At 39.7% G+C, this 25,179-nt stretch overlaps 2 protein-coding genes and 2 pseudogenes across 2 annotated transcripts; 2 read left to right on the top strand and 2 right to left on the bottom strand.

The window, feature by feature from the left end:
• Nucleotides 1-840: 840 nt before the first annotated feature.
• Nucleotides 841-2,839, bottom strand: LOC113506453 (methyltransferase-like protein 13). The gene is made up of 4 exons (XM_026889302.1): nt 2,601-2,839; nt 1,931-2,489; nt 1,546-1,683; nt 841-1,266 (listed from the first exon to the last, which is right to left on the bottom strand). The coding sequence occupies exons 1-4, from the start codon at nt 2,690-2,692 to the stop codon at nt 1,090-1,092; spliced, it is 966 nt and encodes a 321-aa protein (XP_026745103.1). The 5' UTR covers nt 2,693-2,839; the 3' UTR covers nt 841-1,089.
• Nucleotides 2,840-3,124: 285 nt separating this feature from the next.
• Nucleotides 3,125-21,476, top strand: LOC113506451 (annotated as a pseudogene).
• On the top strand, nt 12,148-16,530 carry LOC113506450. Its single transcript, XM_026889301.1, has one exon. It carries the CDS (start codon nt 13,601-13,603, stop codon nt 15,527-15,529), a length of 1,929 nt encoding a protein of 642 aa, XP_026745102.1. The 5' UTR covers nt 12,148-13,600; the 3' UTR covers nt 15,530-16,530.
• Nucleotides 21,477-21,816: 340 nt separating the features above from the next.
• Nucleotides 21,817-25,175, bottom strand: LOC113506452 (annotated as a pseudogene).
• Nucleotides 25,176-25,179: the final 4 nt, after the last annotated feature.

The raw sequence follows: 25,179 nt of genomic DNA, 5'->3' as shown, positions 1-25,179 counted from the left end.
TAATCCTACATCTTTGACAGTCGTTACAGGTAGTCAGAAGCTTGAAAAGTCTGACAACCAGTCTAACCAAGGGGTATCTATCGTGTTGCCCAGATAACTGGGGTTGAGGAAGTCAGATAGGCAGTCGCTCCTCGTAAAACACTGGTACTCAGCTGAAACCGGTTAGACTGGAAGCCGACCCAACATAGTTGGGAAAAGGCTAGGTCAATGATGATGACTTAAGTCAAATTTTATGGTAAACTTTAATATTTCAATTGTATCAAAATGTTAGTGTAGCGGGATTTGAACCTACGCCACTTGCAAAATGAGTAGGATAGGCAGGATTTTGAACTTACGATCCAACGGTCGGTCGGTACGTATGTCATCCGACGAAGATTAAAATGTGAAATTACTTTTAAAAATCCATATTCACGGACAAACAATTAACCTGTATGTATATAAAGATCCTCTTTCTCGATAAATGTTGCTACGTGGGCGCTGTTTACGCATTGCCGCTATTTTTTGACACTACTATATTGCACTACCTATGTTTTTACAGTTTTATATTCACGCCGAGAACATGTTACTGAGGTAAACACATACCGAGGTAGAAAATATTTTTAATAGTGTTATCTGATTATGCGAGAGTTAACAGTTTTAAAATAATCAAATTAATCTTCGGGATCATGGTCCATTTGCCTAAGTTAGATTTTTTTCCGTAATTTATTATTGAAAATACCACTAGGTATATCTAATATGGAGATTCCATTTGCTTTTTCCGACTTTTATCCTTTGGTAAGATGAAATATAGCTTTTCTTTGGATAAAGTGGAACTATTTTTTTTTTACCGTATTATTTGGTGAGATGAAATGTAGAAGAACTCAAGATAATTTACTATTCACTCATTTACTTTTCCTGTTGAACATTTTCCTAATTACTGATGAAGCACTCAGATAGCAGATAAGCGCCACAAGACGAGTCATGATTGAATAAACCAATTTAAACTCTTGGTTGGCTTATTAAGAAAAACTGAATGGCGCATTTAGCCAGTAGTCTCAGGTTCAGACTGTTCAGGCTGGGATTTGAACATTGTGAAGGTATTATTTGTATTTATTTTAGCACTAAGAATGAATATAAATTAAGACCAGTATCTATTTCTATAACTGACCTGCCTTGCGGGACAATGAATACTGCATATTTGTTGATAGCCTGTGACCGCTTCTGGTCAACCACATATAATGTGTACCGTGGGTTGTCATCGCCCGGTTGCATTAGATCCAAGGATACCTGAGATGAAGTATGTTATTTTTAAATTACAAATATTTGCAAATAGCCAAATTTTAAAATAATTTTTGAGAAGTTCAAAAAGCATATTAACCATTTTGGTTTAGATGGTAAAAGAAATAATAAGGAATAACTTTTCACTATAAATGTACACAACTTCCAAAAAGCATTTTTGGAAAACTTATAACAATAACTTAATTCACACAGAAAATATTGCTGTGATTAGTCTAAACACAATGTATGAAAGAATAATAACAATTTGATTCAGGGATAAGTACTTACTTCATCTTCATCGAGACTGGTCTTGGCAAGTCCATTGGTGACAAATGCGGTATCTTGGGCAGACTTGACATAGCTCTTCACCTCATCTGCTGTCTGTAGCCTTATCATCTTGTCTCCAGCCATACATACTTCAAGAATCTGAAAATATACATAGTTTTTTTTTTTACTATGAGTGCAGTAAAATTAACAATGATTTTCTAAAGACTGGAAGTATCAATTAATTGAACCTAATAGAACTCTGTAGTCAGTTGGCAAGTTAATGATATTTCTATGCAAAAGATTTTCCATGCCCAGTAGGACTGAGGATTATGGACAGTAATATCAAACATTTGAAGACAGTTTAAAAAGTTAATTATACCATACAACTTGTATCAATGTAACTTACCTGTTGTGGCATTGCTCTGAACTTGGTGGCGACAACAACAAACACTGGCAGAGTTGGACCGTCAGCATTCTCCGCATTCTTCTCCTCAGCCTCGTGACATCTCACCACGCGGAACATCCACGAGTTATCGCAAAAAGTTTCCAACAACTTGCTAAGTATATGGCTTTGTAGCAAAGTTATACACACAAACCGACCTCCAAGCTTCAAAACTCTTTTGATCTCGTGAAAGTATTTGTCTATGGACTTTACCGTTTCCTCGGAGTCATCCGGCATTAGAGCATCTAATGTACCCTTGTCGAGAACTACATTAAATTCATCGTCGGAAAATGTTGTGTTCAAAGCGTCCATACAGAGAAACTTCATTCCTGTTCTATGAGAATTTATGGCTTTCATTTGCTTGATAACTACTTCTGAAACATCAATGTTAGTGATGTGTTCATAGCCGACATCGTATAGGTCGGCACTCAGTCCCGAGTTACCGCAACCCGGTATTAATATGACATCTCTCGGTTTTATGTACTTATGCAGCTGTCCGCACAGTTCTAAATATTCTCCATACCTGTAAAATTTATATTCCACAATGCATTAACCTTTTTGAAGCAGTAAAATCGAAAAATTAAAGCGCAAAACACATTTGTTTTGCAAACTACAATTTTAAATTATAACCTACCATTCGAAGGCTTGGTTCCCACGTTTCTTGAAGAATTTATTCCAATAATCCTTCTCGCTAAATTCTTTGTGGCTTTTTGGTAGTAAATTCATATTGATCAATATCTTTTACAAATAAAAGAGTCGCACATGCATGGACTTTATTTGGTTTGTTTTTCTGTCAAAAACCTTAACTTGTGTGAGTGTTACCAGTGATCTGTGATATAACTGTCTTCTCTTCAAATGTTCACTGTTTTTTTGTAAAAGAAAAATCTACGCGTAAAAATATATCACTATGACTAATTACACGTCGTTTTTTTATTTATATTATTCACATACAGTAATTTATTAAAATATAACTTAACTAATTTAATTGTCACCAACTTCTGTTTGGCTAAAAAGTTTGAGACATATTTTAATGTTATATTCAGCTGAATGAAGTTATTTATCGTATTATTTAACTCCGTAAATTAATTAAAAATTCAAAAACTTTTTCATTTTATTTCGAAGTGTACTCTTTGCGTAACACTACCAATGACTTTGTCAGTGTCATTTAAGTGTCTGACGTCTTGTATGTTGTCTATAGAAAAAGTTTTAGTTCCAAAAAAGTAAAATCGTGTGTGTGTGAAATTAATTGGAGTGTTTGTGATTCTAAATATTTACGTAAAATGTTGATTTAGTTAGTTTAAATGTTGTGTGTAATCTCGGATAAGGAATGACTTTGGCTTGAATAAAATGGTCTTTTGGGACTTTGTAGAAATTAAGTCTTGGCTGCAATATTTTGGTTTGTGATCACAAAAAACTATCACCATGGAAGACAAACAGCAGGATAAATGGCAGGCTTTAGCGACGATCAAGGCTTTCGATTTGGGTAAGGAATATGTACTAAATAACCTAGTTAATGACCTAGTTACGTGTTTATTTACTTTATTTTCAGCATGTGATACAAGATCTTATAGCCTTGAACATCACATTGTATCTGATACCATTGAACCACGTATTTAAAATTCATTAGTTGTCTTCACGTCAATCCCTGTCAGCGACCAGTTATATCATTATCCTACTTACTATTTATATCTTCAAACTTTTAAACATTCAGTTAACATGTACAGTATAGACATAACATTTGAAGTTTTGATATGTCAACAATATTGGAAAATTTTCTTATCATCTATCTTATTTCACATATACTTACTTAATTTAATAATACTATTTTTCAAAATAATGATGCAATCTTTATATGGCCTAACAAATCTTCCTAAACATACAATATATCAAATAGATATTAAGACTAAGATTGTTTAAATGATGTTTTAACCCACTTATAAGTAATTAAAAAAAAATATTGGGTATAGTCCCATATGTAGCCATTTGATAAATTAACTTCACTGAAAATCTTTTTCGTAAGAGGCCTGCCACTGTTAATTTAATTATTGGTATGGTTGTGTCATCCATACTTACTTTGAACACCTATTGCAGGAATAAGCATACTTAGAAATCATGTACAGAGACACAAAAAACATTCATGGATTATACAAATAAGTATTCCATGTTGAAACTTAACATATATTATGGCATGCTGCATTAAGTGGCATGGTGACCATTAAATAAAGGTACATTTTGTTTACCTTTATTTAAATATATAAAGTGACTGACATAACACTGTGCATACAGTCTCTTAAGACTTTCTATATCCAGTTTTTTAATTGATATTTTAATAATAATTGTGCTCTGATATAGGTTCTAAATACCATTATAATTATTAAATAATGTGATATATCATCAGTATTAATTAAAACTATAACATTCGTTTGAGTTCTGGGTTCCGCAAATTGAAGTAAAACCAAGATTAGAGTTAAAAATAGTCTATTCAGGCACACAATGTTCATACACAGTAAATATTCTTAATAACTAGTAACGGTCGCGAGCGCAACGATTTCGTGCGCGCTGCGGCGGTTGGCGGGAGCGAACTGTCGATCACGCGAGCGGCGAGCGACATCGCGCGTCGTCCTGCGCGGGGCGGGAGCGGGACGGGAGCGGGAGGAAGGAAAGAATTCCCGCGTACGCGCTATGTTAACATAGAAACGACGGTTGGGCAGGGCGTTACACTCTCCCCCTTTTGACCAGCGGAAGGTACTCCGAGTGGTCAAATACAAGAAAAGCGCTGCGGTTAGGTCACCTTTCGAGGGCGACCTCTATTACGTTTAGGGATAATCGGCTCAGGACATTCACCCTCCCTAGCATGGTAAGGACGCAAATCTGATACGTGATACTTGCCGATGATTTCTCCTGTCTTATCATGAGCTAGGAGGAATGTAGTAGGACTCACCTTTTTAGAGACGACGTACGGTCCATCCCGTTTCGGATTAAATTTCGAGGTGACACCTTTTGATGCGTTACTGAGAGTATGGGTTCGCATTAGGACTAAGTCTCCTTCCTGATAATCATGAGCTGACGACCGACACTTATCGGCATATGACTTACGGACATCTTGCTGCCGTTCCAGAGTCTCTTTGGCCGTCGAGACGGTATCTGCGAGTTTCAGCAGATAAGGCGTAATTTGGGGAACAAAATTCTCCGATTCCACCACTACTCGGAGATCTGCCTGAGCAGTTAAGGTGACCGCAGCTCACGACCGAACGTCAAGTAAGCTGGGGTACGATCCGTGGATGTAGTCACTGAACTATTAAAAGAAAACCAAGTCTGATGGCGACCTTCCACTAAGATGGCGAGCTGAGCCTTTAGGTCCCTGTTCTTTCGCTCGACTGGATTCGCCTGTGGGTGATATAAGGGCACCAGGCTTTGTTTCACACCTAGAACATACATCGCTTTTTGCATAACGTCTGCAACGAATTGCACTCCGTTATCAGAAATCATCCGCCTAGGAAGGACTTTGGTCAATGAGGTATTTATGAGATTCGGTCTCATAAATACCTCATTGACCAAAGTTTTAGCACACGTCTCTGCTGTAGCTTCGATGAGAGCGAAGACTTCCACCCACTTGCTAGTGGTGTCCTCCACGATGAGGATCCATCTCTCACCTTGGAGTCCTTTAGGCAACGGACCAAAAAGATCAACTGCGATAGTTTCAAACCTTTGAGACGGGACAGGAGTTTGAAGCAAGCCGGCTGGTTTGAGAGTTGATGGCTTGTAGCGTTGACACTCGATGCAAGTCTTCAAGTACTTGGTTACAAAACATCTCATACCAGGAAAATAGAATCTTTGCGAGATACGATGTATTGTTCTATCAATCCCACCATGAGCGGCGGTAGGCGAGTCATGGCATTCGAACATGACTTGATTCCGCAGGCTCTCCGGTACGACGAGTTGAGGCTCCTCGGAATCAGTATCAGGGACATACCGATACAGGACACCTTGATTCAGGAGATAGCCTCTCTCAGACCAACGATTTATGTTAAGTTCATCATTACCTTCGAGGTCATGGATGATCTTCGCAACTTCCGGATCAGCTAACTGCGCATCACGGGTGGAAGATGCATTCCAGCGCGGTACGTCAACAACAACAGGACAGACAGCCGATTCGGTTGCAGGACCATCGTCTGTCACGGGGCGGCTGAGCGTATCGGCAAGAACGTTAACCTTACCTGGGGTATACTCGATACGCAGGTCGAACGATTGCAACTTCAGGGCCCAACGTACTAATCTGCCACTTGGAGACTTGAGGGTAAAAAGCCATTTTAGGGGCTGGTGATCTGTCATCACGTTGATCTGGTGACCATCGATGTAACCTCGGAAACGTTCCACTGCCCACACCACTGCGAGAGCCTCCCTCTCCGTGGTGGAATAATTCTGCTCGGCTGGAGTGAGCAGACGGCTGGCATATTCAATTGGATGTTCTTGATTTGGTGACTCCCCCTGGAGTAAGGCTGCGCCTAGTGCGTAATTACTAGCGTCAGTCCGCAATACGAATGGTTTCGTATAGTCCGCTTGTACAAGAATGGGTGCTGTGGTCAGAAGTTTCTTAAGAGTTTCAAAAGCTTTACCTTGCTCCGTACTCCATACCCACGCCTGAGACTTCTTAGTTAATCGAGTAAGTGGTTCGGCCACTTTCGCGAAGTCTGGTATGAACTTACGAAACCACGAACACGTCTGGAGGAAGGTGCGCAGCTGTTGAAGGCAAATAGGCTCTTTCATACCTACCACAGCAAGCACCTTCTCCTCATCCGGGGATATACCTTCAGGTGAGATCACGTGACCGAGGTACTTAACCTTCTCTCTGGCGAAGACACACTTGTCCCGATTCGCACGGAGCTTAAATAAGCGGAGACGGTCAAATACCGCACGGAGATCTAGCAAATGACGAGCATATGAGTCAGATATCACCAATATATCATCAAGGTACGTCAGTACGATGACATCTTTGAGTGATGATCCTGAACGGAAGCGATCTATAAGCCTCTGGAACGTAGCCGGCGCGTTCTTCAGACCAAAAGGCATTCGTAAGAACCGATACGTACCAAACGGCGTGACAAACGCGGTTTTATCCTGATCCTTTACTCTGCATTGCCAATAGCCACTCCGAAGGTCACAGGAACTCATCACGCAACCTTTCTTAGTAGACTGGAGCAACTCTTCAATACGCGGCATAGGATACGCATCTGTTTTCGTAACAGCGTTGAGGCGTCTATAATCAACACAAAACCTGTACCCACCATTGGACTTAGGCACCAAAACAATCGGTGCAGACCATGCAGACTCGCACTCTTCAATAATTCCATCTTCTAACATTTTATCTAGTTCCATGCGAATTAACTCCTTCTTCGCTGGCGTAACACGGTACGGTGGCACGGCAATAGGAGGATGATCGCCCGTATCAATATGATGTTCGGCAAATGGCGTCGGTTCCCCGTTTTTATCAAAAATATCGGAATACTCACCAAGTAAATTCTCCAAGCCACCACGCTCCTCCTCAGTCAACAGAGTGCCCTCATCTCCCCTCAGTAGGCTGAGAGAAGCACACTCCACCACCGCCTCGCGAGAACTCTCCGTCAGTAGGGGGTGAATGACCTGAGGCCGATCAGCTGTATACCATGTCATAGAGGAAAAATTCAACACCAACTTAGACTTTGTAATGTAATCTATCCCTAATAGCGTTTCGTTATTTGAGGCATCGGGAAAAACCACAAACTCAATGGGAATACACAGAGACATACAACTTACATTAACACATGCTAACAATACGATATTCGTACGAATACTACCATCCGCAAGTCTAATCGACATCATCTGAGACTTAAATTTGACACCTAAACGTAGAAGTAGTCTATATAGGGTTGAACCCGCGATACTACGCCGGCGGCAGTATCTATAAGCGCTGAACCACTATAACCTAATATCTCAATATTTAATATAGGTCGGTCTTGCATAATGATACTATTCGTGCTTGTATTTACATTAATACAGTCTTCTGCCGTGGTAAGTGAATAAAATACATTATGTTGAAGTTGTGGTTCATTTGAATTAATAACATTACAACTCAAACTCGATACATTACTTTTACAAGTAGGACAGTTTTGCTCGAACAACCCTTTTTCACCACAACCATAACAAATAAGGCTAGATTTATTATTACTAGACGATACTTTAGAGTCTTTCTTTGGACACGATTCACGCGTATGACCTCGACCTTTACAATACACACAAAACAACTTTGATACACTCGCGGTATTATTATTATCGGCACTTTGCAATTCGTTGCACATATTACGTACGGATCGAACCTGCGAACGCGAGATCGACTGCTGCGCTAACGCACCACTGAGCGTCGGGGTCATTGCACCGTTTCCCGCCGAATTGATGCACGGAGCAGCAGCGCGCGGCGGCCGCGGGCCGGCCTGCGCGCAGCGCGCGGGCGGCTGCGTCGTCTCCGTTGGCGCCGACTGCGAGGAAGTACTTGCGTTGGAATGTTCCGTGATAGATTCTTCTATATCTCGGGCTTTGTCGATTAGCGACTCAATAGTGTTAACCGTGTCCCGGGGTAATCGCTTTCGAATACGTTTATGTAATAATCCGTATATAATATCTAACTTAGCTTCTTCGGGTAATACGTAAGGTAACTTAGTGATCATACCTCGTAAACGTACAATGAAGGAGTCCGCGAGTTCTTCATTTTGTTCGTTTGCGAATATCTTTCGATACAGCTTATGAGCAGGACACGGAGTACCGTACATACTACGTAGTCGTTTGACGGCTTCGGACCACGAGGACACCTCCGTCCGGATCCCTCTCCACCATACTGCAGCCTCGCCGTGTAGCAGCATCGGGAGACCACGAAGCGCAAGGTCATCGGTAACCAATGCACACTCCTTATAACATTTCGACGGAGTCAATGAAGGCTTCTACCATTTCAGGGTCTCGTTTTGACCATCAAAACGTGCCGTACACTTGGACATGTTGCCTGATTTACTAGTTGACGACGACGGTGTCGGTGAGGGCGTCGCGGTATAACCACGCGCCGCGTGCGATGCCATGAGGGATTCGACGAGCTGCCGATTTGCTTCCGCCTGAGTGTTCGCGAAGGCGGTCAGAAATGAAGTCAGCTGGTCCCCAGACATGAGCACTGACGAAGATCTTCCAGGTTCTTCATCCGAGCTGGCCTGCGCGTCAAGGTCACCTGGGTCAGTTCGTACTTTACGTGGAGGCATCTTCACTCTTAACGTAGGTACCAGAGAACAGGAACACAGGAACTTAACACCGAAAAATCGTTACCGGTCGACAAGCACAAACTGGTTTAAACTGGTTCGCGGCCCCACGTTGGGCGCCACTTATAACATTCGTTTGAGTTCTGGGTTCCGCAAATTGAAGTAAAACCAAGATTAGAGTTAAAAATAGTCTATTCAGGCACACAATGTTCATACACAGTAAATATTCTTAATAACTAGTAACGGTCGCGAGCGCAACGATTTCGTGCGCGCTGCGGCGGTTGGCGGGAGCGAACTGTCGATCACGCGAGCGGCGAGCGACATCGCGCGTCGTCCTGCGCGGGGCGGGAGCGGGACGGGAGCGGGAGGAAGGAAAGAATTCCCGCGTACGCGCTATGTTAACATAGAAACGACGGTTGGGCAGGGCGTTACAAAACTTAATATTTGTAACTATTATAATCATTGTTCAAAAAGTTATATAGATAAATAATAAGTTAGATAATAAGTTTTATTCCACAACTATCACACTAGATGGCGCCATCTAGTCTCAAAATAAGCAAAGCTTGTGCTATGAGTACTAGACAACTGATAGACATATATTTAATAAAAATATTTCTTAACCACAACTTATGTTCATCACACAAACATTTGGCCTATGTGGGAATCAAACCCATGACTGGTATTGCAGTCAGGTCACCACTAGACCAACAAGCCAGTCAAATTCTCTTAAAACTGTTTTTTTTTATCATATTTGTCATTATACATGGTGATTTTTCAGTCGTCTTACAAAAGCAGCCCAGTTCATGTATCCGACGTAAAATACCCCTAGGCGCGATTATTATTTTTTTATCATCAACTAAGATAATAAGTACGAAGAAAATTAAACGAGAGAAATCTGAAATATACTCTTAAAAATGATAAAATTGCCGCCGCCCGCGCCCCTTACCATTGTGTTTCTAAAAAACTACGAATTGCATTATAATATTGAATAAAAAATTGCATTTAAATTTATTCAAATCTCATAAATACCTATTTTTTTATCATGAACGTGTTCTAGTCATTGGATACATGAACTGGGCTGCTTTTGTAAGACAACTAAAAAATCACGGTGTATATTTACCAGTGCCACCACTTGTTTATGGTCCTCCCAACTAAGTATGTAAAAACTTTGTAGTGAAGTAAAATGCTTGTAAATGTCCAGAGTCAAGTTTCCAACTTAATGGCAACTAATTAAAACATAGTTATGGAGAAGCAAATTGTTTTATAAAATTAGAAGATAGCAATTTTCGGATTTGCAGTGCAGGATGCACATAATATATTGAGAAAAACTTTTCGATTATAGGATTAGTGATAACAACTTTCAGATTTTCAGTGAAAGATGCATTGTTAATCGTTTTTTGCTTTTTTACGTTAAATATGGCGCACTCAAAGCGCCACTATTGCGAAAAAATAACTAACAGTGCTTTTACAACCACAGCTTTTCGTTTAAAAGCTTCGACAAATCGACCCAACACCGTTAACCTTGGTTTGCCGATGCTTCGTGAATAACCTTCCATTTTCCATAAGTAATAGAAAGGATAGCCTTGAAAAGTCTAATTATCTAATTGATCTCTAGTTTCTAGCCCTAAAACAGTCTGAAAGATCGTGTTTGGGATGCATTTACGAATTAAAATTCGTTACGATGACGAATTCCTAATCTCGCGAATGGTTAGGCGAAGTTTAAAGGATATTGCATCAGTCTGTACGTGTACCCTATACAAGTATTTTTATTCTTGTGATTCATCATATTATTATACTACTAGCTGTTGCCCGCGACTTCGTCCGCGTGGTTAGAAGAAATTGCGACTATAACTTGAGATTTAACCTATCCTATCTCTCAAGTTGGATCGAACTGCACATGTTGTGCGAATTTTATTAAAATCGGTTAAGTGGTTTAGGAGTCCATTGAGGACAACTAAGAGATAAACATATACCATCACGGACTTTTTTGTAGACCTTTTTAAGTTGTACAATACTGTAGTACATTGTTTTGATCTATCTTGTAGGATTCAGTCAGCGTTTGCGATGTAAGCGCAAAAAATGAGTTTTTTTACGACCTCACATTAGAAACCTCAAAAATTGTAGCCTATGTGTTATTTCGATGTATAAGCTATATTGTGGTAAAGTTTCATTGAAATCCATTCAGTAGTTTTTACGTGAAAGAGTAAGAAACATCCATACATAAATACTTACAAACTTTCGTCTTTATAATAGTAGTAGGATAATCTTGTTTAGAAGATACCGTATAATGTCAACCGGTTCATTCAACTGTGTTGTTTTTTTTAATTTGCGAATTGTTTATCGAAGTACCAAGCGCATACAATCTTACGGCGCAAAATAGACCGACATATTGCCGTACGTTGCATAGGGAAGGTACAGTTGCGTGTATTTTTTAATTAGAGTGCATTTCAATTAATAATAATAATCACTGACAGGACTATTGCTGCCAATAAGCCTGATATTGTGGTGATCGATCGATCAAAGCGTCGGACAATGATTGTTGATGTCACCATCACCCATGACGAGAACCTCGTGAAAGCAGAAAAAGAAAAACAATTGAAATATTTTGATTTAGCTCACGAGGTTGTCGAATTGTGGGAGGTGAACTCGGCAATCATTGTCCCGATAGTCGTAAGTGCCAATGGCCAAGAGCCAAGAGCCTCGATCAACATTTTCGGAGGCTCTCGTTGGTCGTCTGGGTCAACGGTTTGATTTAGAAAGCGGTACTTCTAGACAAGGCGCGCATCGTGAGGAGGTTCCTCTCTCTGGAGCCCTGACCACCGGCAGCTTGGGCCCTGTTCCCGTTGCCGGTTGGATACTATTTTTTATATATATGTTGTTTTTTTATATGTATATTTAAAAATGTATTTAAATGGCATAAAGGAAATAATAATGATAAATCTTTATTGCACAAATTGTGGTTACATTAAAAGGTCATAATATAAGCTTACAGCTCTGCACAATTTACCTACATAGGCATGCAATAGGGTACTTAGTACTACTTAGCTAAATAATAAGCTTAATTGGTAAATATAATGCGGTCCAGAGTCATTTGTTGGTTTGAACAACAATATTGCGGTTTTAAGATAATTGCTGTACAAGCACCTAATATGTACCTATTTTAACAATGCTCTATTTAATTAACGTCATATGAAAGTCCTTCATATGTAAACATTGATATTTATTTTTTTATACCTAATTCCATCTGAAGTACCGTCAATAACCTACGCAAGTTCAAATGACGATATAATTTTAAATCGCATTAAATAGCCATTAAGTTCATCTTTCAGCATAACAACTATAAAGTACCCATGAAATTCACGATATGTGATAATACTTTATGTAGTGATTATGAAACACCACTTGTAAATTATAGAATAATACCACGTAAACGTGACCGAGGAAGGTAGGTATATATCCACCTCTTGCTCTCACGAGCGGGGTAATCAATATTCTGGTTACGTGGCAACTGCACTTATTCGAGAATATTCGAGATGGACAAATTACCTGTACACCTACATACTATAGAGCACTGTTGATAGCTAGCTACAGTGCATCTGCGCCGTCGGGATCAATAGAGCTGATTGAAGCTCGCCCCCGGACGCGGGTCCTTTGCGCATGCGTTAAATCCGAGGGTTCCTGTTTAGGGATGGGAGATGCCGACGCGTGTCGATATCGATAAAAAATAAATTTAATCATATTTAGATGTGTGTTCTGTAATTTAAGTAATTTGTAGGTAAATAAGGTGAAGTAGTATTTTTGATGTATTTTATTGCGGTTCTTATTTTTATTGTGCCTGGCAGCCGTCGTTAGTTCGACATTGCGACTGTTCATCTACCTAATCCATGCTCGTTCATATTTATTTCGTCACATTATTTATGTTTGGACCTTAGAAATAATTGTTACAATTAAATATCTAACATTCGCAAATACTGTCAGAAATTATTCTGAATAGATATAAGGATCATCTATGCTACTGCGCGACTTGTTACTTATTTTATGAGCTGAGCCTAGTTTTAATGTATATCAGTGTCGAATTTTATATTCCTAAACCTCAGGTGACATTAGACATGATGGAATTTTAGGGAAAATTTACACAAAACAGACTACATGAAAGTTTTATTTTCATTTTTAAATATTTTGTTACCAGCACGGAGGGTGTCATTGCATTGTCATTGGTTTTTTTTTAACGAATAACCGACTAGCAAATAGGCGAAATATATTAATATTATGTTTAAAAGTAAAAGCTCATTCCTCAAGCCGAGTTCCTTTTTTTTGTATATCGAAGTTTGTCCTCATCAATTTAACGTAGTATCGATAAATGCCAATCATCCCTAGTGCAATTTTGCGTGTTAGTCGTCCATTGCAATCTCGCTTGCATAGTTGCTGTGTTAAATCTCGAAGTAAAATTAATGAGCATATTGTATCAAAAAAACGAGTGAAAATGGCGCAAATATTAGAGGAACAAGTAGAAAGTTCAGATTCCAATAGTGACTGTGAGCCCCCAACGGTGTATCATTACTACAGCCACGCTCAAGAGCTGCAAATACCAGCTAAGTTCCCTCGGTACAACTGGGTACTCCTGAGCAGATACGACACCCTCGAACTAGCCCTGGATAATATACGTAAAGAAGATACGTGGGACGAAGACCATACGTATGATTGGGAAGATGACAAAATGTACTTTAAATGCACCCAGGGAAACTGTCCCTGTAAGAGGTATGTACTGGTCGAGTACGAAACCACGCTCGTGTCCATGTACAGAACTGAAACGCAGCATGACCATAAAAACCGAAAGGTCTCCGAAGATTTCGATAAGCGCGTGTTAAAAGAAATAAAAAAATGTTTGAAGATGGACATGCTGGAACCAAGTGTGATCGTTTCAGCCCTTTCGGAGATGGAGAACATCGTGACGCCCTCTGAGGATGAAGTGGTTGATTACATATCCTACATAAATAAGAAGAAAATTAAACGCCAGTGCTTCGACCCGGAGGATTTGAGAATGTTTCTCATAAGATATTCGAGGATTCCAGACGATAACCACGAACCCTTCGTGATTGACTATGAATTGAATCCACTCGGGCTGCCACTGTTTTTCCGAATGGTATTATCGACAAAGTATTTGTTGAATTTTGCTGCTTCAGCGAATATTATACACGCGAGCGCTCATTATAGATTAACATGGCAGGGTTTCCCTGTCGTTGTTGTTGGCACCTCAGATAGGGACAAACAATTTCATCCTATTTGCCTATTCGTCACTTCGAATGAATATGAGACGAAAGAAGATTACAAATTGATTTTCGGATGTCTAAGACAAAAAATTCCATATTACTTCAGGAAAAGGTTTAATCCTAAATTCTTGGTTAACGATGCATCCGATAGTATTCAAAGAGCATTCCAAGAGACGTTCACTAGTGGCAAGATTCGCATCTGCTGGGGCTTTGCTAGAAAAGTTATAAAATCTCATGCCAAATTGGTTGTGGATAAACCAACTCAAAAAGAGATGTTCGCGGATTTAGAAATGCTACATACAATAACCAGAAAAGGAGCATTCAATGCCGGCATGTACTTTTTCATGAAGAAATACCAAGAATATACTGACTTCATTGACTACTTGAATGAGGAATGGATATTGAAGAATCGGAATTGGTATTTGGGTGCTGTGCCCGGCACTCCTCCGACAAATTCAACCTTTAATCAATATATTAGAGAATTACGGGCGAAAAAAGTAATAAACGATGATCAAAATTTAGTTAACTTCCTGTTAACATCATCAAAACTTGTTAACGAGTGGTCGACGAGATATTCACGAGATAAGAATTTTGTATTTGTTACGGAAACCACTATTGATCTTGCGCTTTGGGCAAACTCGTTCTGTTGGTCTAGACACCCGAAGGAATTGGTGATGGTGAGGCAAAATGATCGCTACCTCTACTACCAAGTACCGGTAGGCGACAGAAACTCTTGTAAGAGGTTTACTTATCCACCGACAAATTTAAAAGAATTCAAGAACCAGTACATGAGCAACTGGCACGTAGTTATGCCGGTGATTAAATCGCATTGGCAGTATGGCAAGTGCAACTGCCCAAAATTTTTCAAGAATTACATGTGCCCTCACGTGGTGGGCATGGCTCTTCGTTTGAAGTTTGCCACAGTACCGGCAAAAGCAAAAGCATTGGCTTATAAGGAAAGGCCTCAAAGAATGAAGGCGTATATGCTGAAGTTGCGAGATGCAGTAGAGTCAGACTAAGGTACTACACCTTTCCTGCAGTCTCTTTAAGGAGGATTGTTGTGACTGATGCGAAACTGGGCAAAGTCTTGCATGTGATAAGTTTTGCTAAAAGAGCTCATATCATTCACTTTGGCTCCGTTTACAGGTATAAGAGATTAAAGTCTGTTTTTGCCCGAGATTGCAGGTGTTGCTCTTATTGTTACGCAACATATATTAAGACATGCATTCAAAATTATCGGTGTCATAATATCTTATAATTAAATTTTGTAACTCCTAAAAAAGATGGTAGCAGTTCACAATGCTCTTTTCAATCTATTTCAAGGCATAGCCCTGCTCATATCTAAATGTTCTTTATTTTTATAAGTATAACATTTGTGACAAAATTGAGGATTTATGTAGATTTGATTTTATAACTATTTTTGTCCTATTGTCTGGCATTATTACTGTATATTTCCTGTGAATCTACAAACATGAAAAGTATGATTAATTTATTCTTAAAAAATATACAATATACTCATCTTAAAGTAGACTTACAAGTGTCAAATCTATTGTAATACTTGTTTCTTAAGCATATACAATGTGTAGGCCTAATCATATATGAAAAAATAAACATTAGAATAGGTATTAAATGTTCATCATATTCATCAAAATTAATTCATTAATAAACGTGATTACTTCTTTAAGCATTATAAATGTTGTAGAAAAAAAATACTCTGTGTTAGCAAGTGATAAGGTTATGGTATAGTATGTCAACCACCGCCTTTTAAAGAGTGACGTTGTTCTAAACCGCGTACTTTACTGTATTTCCGAAGCTAAAGCAATTTATATTAAAGGGCAGTGGCTGGCGCACTGGGTGAGGATTTGAAAAGGCTTGACCACTGGTCAGTGGTATGGGACGTAAAAGGTAGTTTTACTCGGGGTCGCTTTCTTGCACCCATTTCGTAATTATTATAAATGTATACCCAGCCTTCAAAGGCAATGTATGTTTTCGAAACTTACAATAAATATTATGTGTATCATTAGTTGTTTCATTTTTGTACATTTTTAAGCCATTTTTTCCTGTCAGACGTTTTGTTTTCTAAATAGTGTAACAAAGAATTTGATAGGAATACAAATTATCTTCCTTACTTGCTTTAAAAAAATACCTTGACTAACTCCTAATATAATTTTCTATGTTAGCTCCTATTAACCACGTTAAGAGGATATCTTGGTCAAGTTTTCTAAGTACAATATGTATGACCACGCTTTGCATTGAATAAGAGTTTAGAAAAATCGCTACAAAAGATCTATAATCCCAAAAGCCAAAGACAATACAAGCTTAAATTAGATTTCAGTGTTCCGTTCTATAATAATTGTGTTAATTCTTACCAGTTATAATAGTTATAATAGTAGTTAAACCTTGGCAGCGCGCCATCTCGATTCTTTAGTATATTAGATCCCACTAAACGCCATGACACACAAATATGACAATAAACAGGAATATGGCTAGGTACTGTTAACTTTGAGAGGTTGTTAGGGACTCTGCAACTTATTCAACAACCTTAGACAAAGCAGTAGAACAGGTCGATTGATTTTGTTGGTATCGAGGCTCATGAGAGACCAGGGCTGATAAATAAGTGGACATTGGATCAAATTTGACGCAATTCGTATTCTCCTAAGCATTTTGCCAACACAATAATTGGAAATGTATTGATTGTGAGTGTTCCTCCCGTTATTGCATTTTCAATAATTTTGACGACTTTCGTGGTCGAGTGGCGTACGCACCGGTTTCAAGGTGTAGCTAGCTCTGAGGTCCCGGGTTCGATCCCCGGTCGGGTCAATGTAAAAAAAATCACATTTCTACATTGTCTCGGGTCTGGGTGTTTGTGGTACCTTCGTTGTATCTGAATTCCATAACACAAGTGCTTTAGCAACTTACTTTGGGTTCAGAACAATGTATGTGATGTTGTCCGCATTTATTTATTTATTTATTATTTATGTTTTATTGTAAATAGCGGAATTGGGGCCCTAGTCCATTGCTGCTGTAGGTATCTATTTTCATGGAAGAACTGTAGTCAGCTGAAGAAGTGCTTTTATCGAGTGTTGAGCAGTGGGTTTCTTGGCATTTAACAGAAACCCTTACTTTGTTGTGATGATGATCAAAAGCCTACCCGGCTTTAGTGAGGTAAATTACGCCACCCCCAACCCCCCAGTTTTATTAATCTCCAAAAGAAGGGGAGCCTTTTGTAGGCTCTGAAGATAAATACTAGTTTATACACTGACTTGCATACGTAAAGAATATTAAATAATTTTCACTGATTAATACTACGTGACGTGTATTTCGTTTTCAATCCATAAATGCTTGTTTTAATTCTGATTAGTTAGTGTTAATTGTGCATATGCGACGCGGGTTCAACTCCTCAGTGCTTTTTAATATAGTTCAAAATCCAACCGAGTCAACAAAACTCCAAAGGTCATTGTCACATTTTAAAATTAAAAAATTAACATAATGATCACTTGTCACTAAGTATATTAATGAAGCCATGAGTTTGAAGTAAAACATCTTCCTATCTTTTGCGGTTTTCATTCAATTATGTTTCTAGTACAGCTAGTGGCGACCACACCCCGTGACCGCGAAACATATTCCAGAATATTCTGCGACCTTTAAACGTCGGGTTCACGTTTTGTAACGATCCACAGGGATATTGTTGCATGTTGCAGCGTACAATAAAAAATAAACCTTATCGTAATAGAGTAAGGTTTACTTTTATTTGTATCTGATTGGTGGGACGGTGTGCCACGCTTCGGTGGGGCCCTTCCCTATTGAAATGCACTCAGTAAGGATTAAATATACGCAAATGAATTCTGGAAAATTCGAATCCTTGTTTATTTTTATTTAGTAACGAAGATGTATCTGAGAGATTGAATGAATAAGATTAGTAAAGTTTTTTTATTTATTTACATAAATTTCTGTATCGCTCAGATCTATATTCCATATCTCTATGTTAGATAGTTAAGAAGGCGCATGTAATGTATGGGATTTGTAAAGTTTACATTTATTTACATAATGCTTTTATCAGTCAGATTTAGTTTTTTGTTATTCAATTTAATATGTAACAGTAATATTTTTTAAATATTTTACACTCTTACCTGGTCTGTCGCAGTATAAAGTAAACATCGTACACTACTCTACATGGTATAATAGATACACGGTTGGATGAATCAGTATCTTTGTCTCGCTGCGCCATTTGCACTGTTGAAAATGTCAATTGGTAATGATCTCTCTAAATTGAATTCCAAATCAGAGGAAATCAAAAATCAAAAGGTTTTATTGGTTTTATTTCAAGTAGGCCGTTTTCCAGGCACTTTCAAAACGTTAAGGTGATGGCTCTTGTTGCGCGGTTCCAAAGTGTCACTCTTATGGAGAAGAAACTTAACCTAACAGCCTTTAAAAATACCGTAAAAAGAAAGATACGTTGTGAATAGTCATATTGCATGTTCTACGTGTATAACAAGAGCATTGTAGCCATAAAATCAATACATTCGGTATTGCGATGTATACGTATCTATAGTATGAATACGAGCCCACATGCTGCCGCTACCTTGATAGATATCGGCCATCCATTTTGTAATTCCGATAACATTGATTTTTGTGACGTACTTCATTAATTACATTGTTTGTTTTCGCTGCCTGTATTAACAGTACTGATATAAAACATATGGTTAATATCGTGGTTGTTTCTTTACGCAGTACCTACATGGTTCTTATCAATACGGTTGCAGTTTATCAAGGACGTTTAGGATTAGTCATTGTACTTGCGAATACCTAGAAAAAGATGTGGTTCTATTTTATTGGTTAATCGCTGACAACACGCAATTTAGGTTTGAAATCAAATCAAGTCTTAAGTTATTTAAAAATTCATAGGGTTTAGTTTATGTTTATATTTAAGATTTAATGATAAGATTTAATTATTTTATAGACTATCCATAGATACAAGATTAAGAATACTACAGATTATGCAGTAATTCTAAGAATCCCACAAAAAACTATTGAATGTTATTAGAGAACAAATATTTACTAGATTGTTTCTGTATTTCCAGGTATAAACCGCACCAGTCACCATGACTCCGTGTTCCACCAGAGCATCCAGCAGATCGACCTCATCAACTCCACCACCACGACCCCCATCAGCCTGCTCGTGCAGTCCCTCGTCAAGCAACTATGTTCGCTCCTCGAGAAAGACAACCTCAGGGCCAACCAGCTCTACAACACCATCTGCGAGAAGCTGCACAGCAATGAACCTCATCGACGACTCCTACGCGATGGAGAGTTCGAAGCCATGAGGAGTCAGTACCAGAGGGCTTTGTACCAACTTGTAGCAGTCGCCAGTGGTTCCGAAATACCAATAACTCTCCAGCCACTTGGCCCATTGTCCAACCATCAGGCCTCGAGTGGTCCCGATACCATCGTGAATTCGAAGAGCTGTTTTTCATAGCTGGCGGCGGTTTTGGTAGCGTCTTCAAAGCTAGGCACAGATTAGACGGCGTCGAATATGCTGTTAAGAAAGTGTTCATCAAGTCCTCAGATGTTAACTCGATCATGACACATTTGGCAGAAGTCAAAACTATCGCAAGCCTCAACCATCCTAATATAGTTAACTACAAAGCCGCCTGGCTTGAACCTATGATTGAGTCTACAGTGAAAAAGAAACGCAAGTACAAAATGGACACAGACAGCGAGAATACTCTCTCAACTCGAATCTTATATCGTCAGCTCAGCCGAATATACTGACGTCGTTCAAAACTCACAATTCCAAAGAACTGACGAAACACAAGAGCATGTCTGACTTCGTGATATCGTTCAGGAACTCAAACAGCTTCGCGAGTTCTAAAGAGGATTTAGACGAATCAGATTCTGAGGACGACACGCCCACACAGCAGGATGAGAATGCAGTCTGCAATCTATTAGCTGAAGCGAGTTCGAGAACTGTTCCCGAGTGAACTTGAAATGGGCGACCTTATACATACAGATGACTTACTGCCAGCAGACGTTGAAGCAGTGGCTTGATGACAGGAACCAGCACATGACCATGTCCAGAAAAGGCTCTGAGGATATGACTCTCCACCACAGTGACTCTGCGGACTCTGCAAACTTAGACTCTCCAGATCTGCCGTATCCTGTCGCTTGGACTCATATCGACGTCCTCATAGACTTATTCACACAGTTGGTGAAGGGGCTGCATTACATACACTCGAGAGGATCATACACCATGATATCAAGCCCAGTAATGTGTTCGTGGCACAGAACGAAGGGGGCCTGTCAGTCCAGCTAGGGGACTTCGGGCTGGCGTGTCCTCTGCAACAGTCGCACAGTGGTCTAGCTTTGGGAACCCATTTGTACGCTGCACCAGAACAGTTGGATGGACAGTGTAATCCCAAGGTACGTATTATATTTTTCTGGAACTCCAGTTTGGTATGCCTAATAGTCACAAATCTGTAAGCCTTACAAGTTCTTGTTTAAAGTAATTACTAAAATCCTATTAGTAAATGTAATGATAAAATCAATATTAGACACAGTATGAATTTTAACGGTTATAGTATAAATGATTTAAATGGAATAATAACACCAATAACATTTCTCATTCCAGAGCGACATGTATAGCCTGGGCATCATACTCTTAGAACTCGTGGAGCCCTCAGCACCGACATGGAGCGTGTGAAGACTATCTCCGACCTTCGCAAAGGTCAGATTCCAGCTCACTTGACTGCCAACTACCCCTAAAATAGCTCATATCATAGGCAAACTAGTCCAACGACGACCAGCCAAGAGACTCGACACTGCCCAACTGTTGGAAGCACTTAATAACTTGACTGAAAATAAGATGAAACTATAAAATCTTTGAAAGAGGAGCTAGCGGCGAAAGAGGATGAGATTGCGAAGTTAAAAATGATGTTAGCAAAGTTCAATTACCAGTGAGATCTGTCCGAATGAAGTGGCAATGTACTAGCGTTAATGGTGATCGATACCTCAAATGTATGGTAATGGCAAGTTAAAGTCACATGGCTGTTTGAAAAAGATTGTCATTCCCAAGCAATTGAGTGATTCGATCGGAAGTAACGATTGTAACATTGTCACTTGGCTGAGGAAAGTGCGGATGAAATTGACATACATGCGAAATAAGAGCATTCAGAAAAGATGTAAGATTTTGGGAAAGTATTAGGAAATCAGTCAAACTTACACTTGGTCTAACTAGAGAGATAGATCAGTTATAAAAAATAATGGATTGTTTTTTGGGAAACTTTGACTTTAAATTTATGTTTTTTTTAACTCATAATTGTATTGTTAAGTCTATTCTCGCTAATGAGACTGTCGCCATATTTTCCTGTCATCAAAATTATTTATTGGATTTCTTGAACACTTATTTCATTCGCCTAGCTCCAATGGCCTGCGAAGTGTACTTATTTTTAGCGTATGTATGTGTGTGATATTACATTAATATAGTATTTTAATTTGAGATTCGTTCGTTTGATTTTTGTATGGTTGGGAATATTTTTCAGTAAATATTTTTTTGGGCCAATACTAGTGTTTTTAATGTTCAACGACACCGCCAAACTGCTTTGTCCGTAATTGAGTACTAGACTATTAGAATGTAATTCAATGCGATACGCTAACAAAAATATCTAGTAATTGACCTCAAAGAAACTTAAGTCATATATAAAAATACATAAAAGATATATTTAAAATCTTTATTTACAAGAATCTAACACGCATATATAAATTATACCTTAGTCTAACGTTATTTACAGTCTTAATATTACATTATTTAATTTGACGCTGCCTGCGTGCTGTAGCGCGGTCGGCGGTCGACTGACGCGGGGCGGCTCTAAGCTTCATTGAAGCTAATTGGTGGGGGGTGCGCCTGCGCAGCCTACAGTATCGCGTCCACTGCGTGGATCACGCCGTTCGTCGCGGGGATGTTGTGCGTAATCACTTGCGCGTTGTTCACTTTGATGCGACCTGAAAAGTTATGAAATTATGGTATCATACAATGCCAACATTTTTGTATAACTTATTCCTTAAGTAAACTAAACAAGTGTAGGAAAGGAAAGCTTTCAATTCGGTTGGTTACTTCTGCCCAAAAATAGTATTATTAGTATTAACGATAATGGTATCATCAAATACTTAGAAATATTTCTCAATAGTGGCTAAACTAAATATTCGTTATTTTTATAAAAAAAAACAAATTCACTTTAACAGACCAATTCAAGCAACAATTCTCATCAACACAACCACTCACCAGCATTCTTCTGCAGCGTTAAGGGTTTAGCGTCCTCCATGGAGTTCCTGAGCTGGTAGTACCGCATGCCCGCACTGTAGAGCGTGCCGGGCAACACGTGTCGCGCCACGAAGGCGCGCGCGCCCGCCCGCCTCGCCCAGCCGGGACAGCTCGGCCGGCGACATGCGGGCGAACGCGGCGTCCGTAGGTGCGAATACCGTGTAGGTTTTGCTTTCTGGAATTATAGAGTGTGGGTTAAATGTTAAGTTTTACTAGGGATTGTGCGAACGTGCTATGTGGGCTACCTAATGTACCACAAGTGAGGCAGCTTTTTTGTTGAATCACAAACGTTATTCAGATAAAAGTAGTTCTTAAATGTCCCTAATGTAAAGGGAATGTAGAGACACTCATGGTAAGATTAAAAAATAGTTAACAATATAGAGAAATATACTGTTTGCGAATATATACAATAAATTTGTAGAGTAATAGGAATATTACACTGACCTGTCAGCGTATCTTCGAAGCCGCTAGCCTGGATCGCCTTGAGGAAGGTGGTGAACCTCCTGTCCCTGTCAGCCTGCAGTGTTTGTACCAAGTCTCCGACTGGCAGCGGGAACATCACGCGGTCTACTGCATGTGCTATGCCCTGATGATACAAGAGGAGTCACATTATTTTGAGGAATATTGATTAGTTAAGAACAATAAATTTTTAAATTTTAAGTACTAAAATTTTCTCCATGTTCGACGGAAATGGAGGCTATAGTCGCTATGGTTAATATTCTGCACTAATTCTTATTGCGCCAGACTGATTCGTATTCCTAAAATAAAAACACTGAATGGATTGCAAAAGCTTGTCTATAAACACAACGCCTGTCAATGTTCTCGAGCAACTGTACTGTACTGTTCAGACTATTTTCAGGCGTCTTGCACTTGCACTTTGAACACTTTCTATTAGACTAGCCAAGATTTACCTGTGGTATATGTATATCCTTTTTATCATCAAGCACTCGGGCACCGTTGATGGTGGTGACGCGGACTTCGTTCCACTCGACGTCGTGCATATCATACTGGTTGACGCGGAGCTGCGTGCCGGCGAGAGAGACCCCCGTCATCTCGTCCTGCAGAGAGGCGATGTCGAAGGCTCCGGGGATCACGTGGTGCAGGAGTAACTGAGAATTGGTGAAATTTATAAGTGATAACCCTAATATATTAATGTGATACGATCATTGTAGTTGAGTGTTTTTGCATCTTACTTCAAAGCAATGTTGGTTATTAGGCTTTTCGGGGTTTTTATTGTTTAAAGTCTACGTACTAGTCTTAAATCAAATAAGTATAATCATAATGTTGAAATTCTCATAACACGCCTCACTTGACTATAATTACGCCTACAGATAGAGCGGTGAGAAGTCGCGTGACCAACAATAAAATTGCACGCTTCTTCATTACCTGTCAAGCAAGTCACATACAAGATAAGCAATATCTACTCACACCACTGAGCAGCCTAGGGTTGTCACGGAACTTTTCCTCAGCCTTGTCGGGGCCGCCGAGCTGTACGAGCAGCGTTCTAAACGCCTTGTCAGTTGGGACGAAGATGGTGTACGGACCTGTCTCGTTCAGGATCGAGTCCAGACCTGACTGGCGCAAGTACTTCGCCGTCGCGAACAGGCCATTCTCTTTCAGAATGTCCACGAGACCAGGGTTGCCCGATGGGGGCGCCTGCCTTGGCACGTTCACCGTGCTCTCGCTTATAGTAGGAGCAAGCGTACTCGAGCCAATCACAACTAGATCTTTCTCAGAGGAACGGTATGGAGTGGTGTTGATGATGGGCGATAGCGTTGAGCTAGGGTATGTGATTCTTGGTGTTTGGCTGATACTGTTTCTGCTGGATGAGAAGTCAAAGGCTGGTGTACTGGATTTCGTGTTGTATCGTTCAGTGCTTGACACGGTCACGGTAGACGGGAAGTGAGTCTGTGTTTGTGCTGTGTTTCGAGAAGACTGGATGGAAGACTGGTAGACGGGCGCCTGAGTGGTGTGGGTGGCGGGGATGGTGTGGCCGGTAGAGCCGTGGTTGTTGGTGCTGACGAAGGTTGAGTAACTTGATGGATGGTGGGAGGATTCCGCAACGTAGTCCGTTGTTTCCGTAATAGGAGCCGCTGTGGTTGAACTAAAGATAGAGTTAGATATCTTAGTTTGTCCTGGAAGCTGAATTTCACCGTTTTTAATTTTCTTGAGGATGTTCTCAACCTCGGGACCTTCCTCAGTTTGCTGGCCATTAGCTTTGACACCTTCACCTTAAAGGATCCGTCTTCTTGTTCTTCTAGGAATACGAAGGTGACCTTCTTCTTATTCTGAAGTTCATTGGGAGTTTTAACTTCCTCGAGTTTTCCATTATCAGCTTGCTTGATGAGCTCG

The sequence above is a fragment of the Trichoplusia ni genome, assembly GCF_003590095.1.
Source record: "Trichoplusia ni isolate ovarian cell line Hi5 chromosome 15 unlocalized genomic scaffold, tn1 tig00003396_group14, whole genome shotgun sequence".
Lineage (NCBI taxonomy): Eukaryota > Metazoa > Arthropoda > Insecta > Lepidoptera > Noctuidae > Trichoplusia > Trichoplusia ni.
The sequence above is the reverse complement of the archived record's forward strand: the minus strand, read 5'-3'. Positions and strand labels throughout refer to the sequence as shown.

Coding starts and splice junctions, on each gene's coding strand:
- LOC113506453 (XM_026889302.1), bottom strand. CDS start 2,692: ATGAATTTACTACCAAAAAGCCACAAAGAATTTAGCGAGAAGGATTAT. Junction 2,490..2,600: donor GGGAACCAAGCCTTCGAATG/GTAGGTTATAAT, acceptor TAAATTTTACAG/GTATGGAGAATATTTAGAAC. Junction 1,684..1,930: donor TCAGAGCAATGCCACAACAG/GTAAGTTACATT, acceptor GTATATTTTCAG/ATTCTTGAAGTATGTATGGC.
- LOC113506450 (XM_026889301.1), top strand. CDS start 13,601: ATGCCAATCATCCCTAGTGCAATTTTGCGTGTTAGTCGTCCATTGCAA.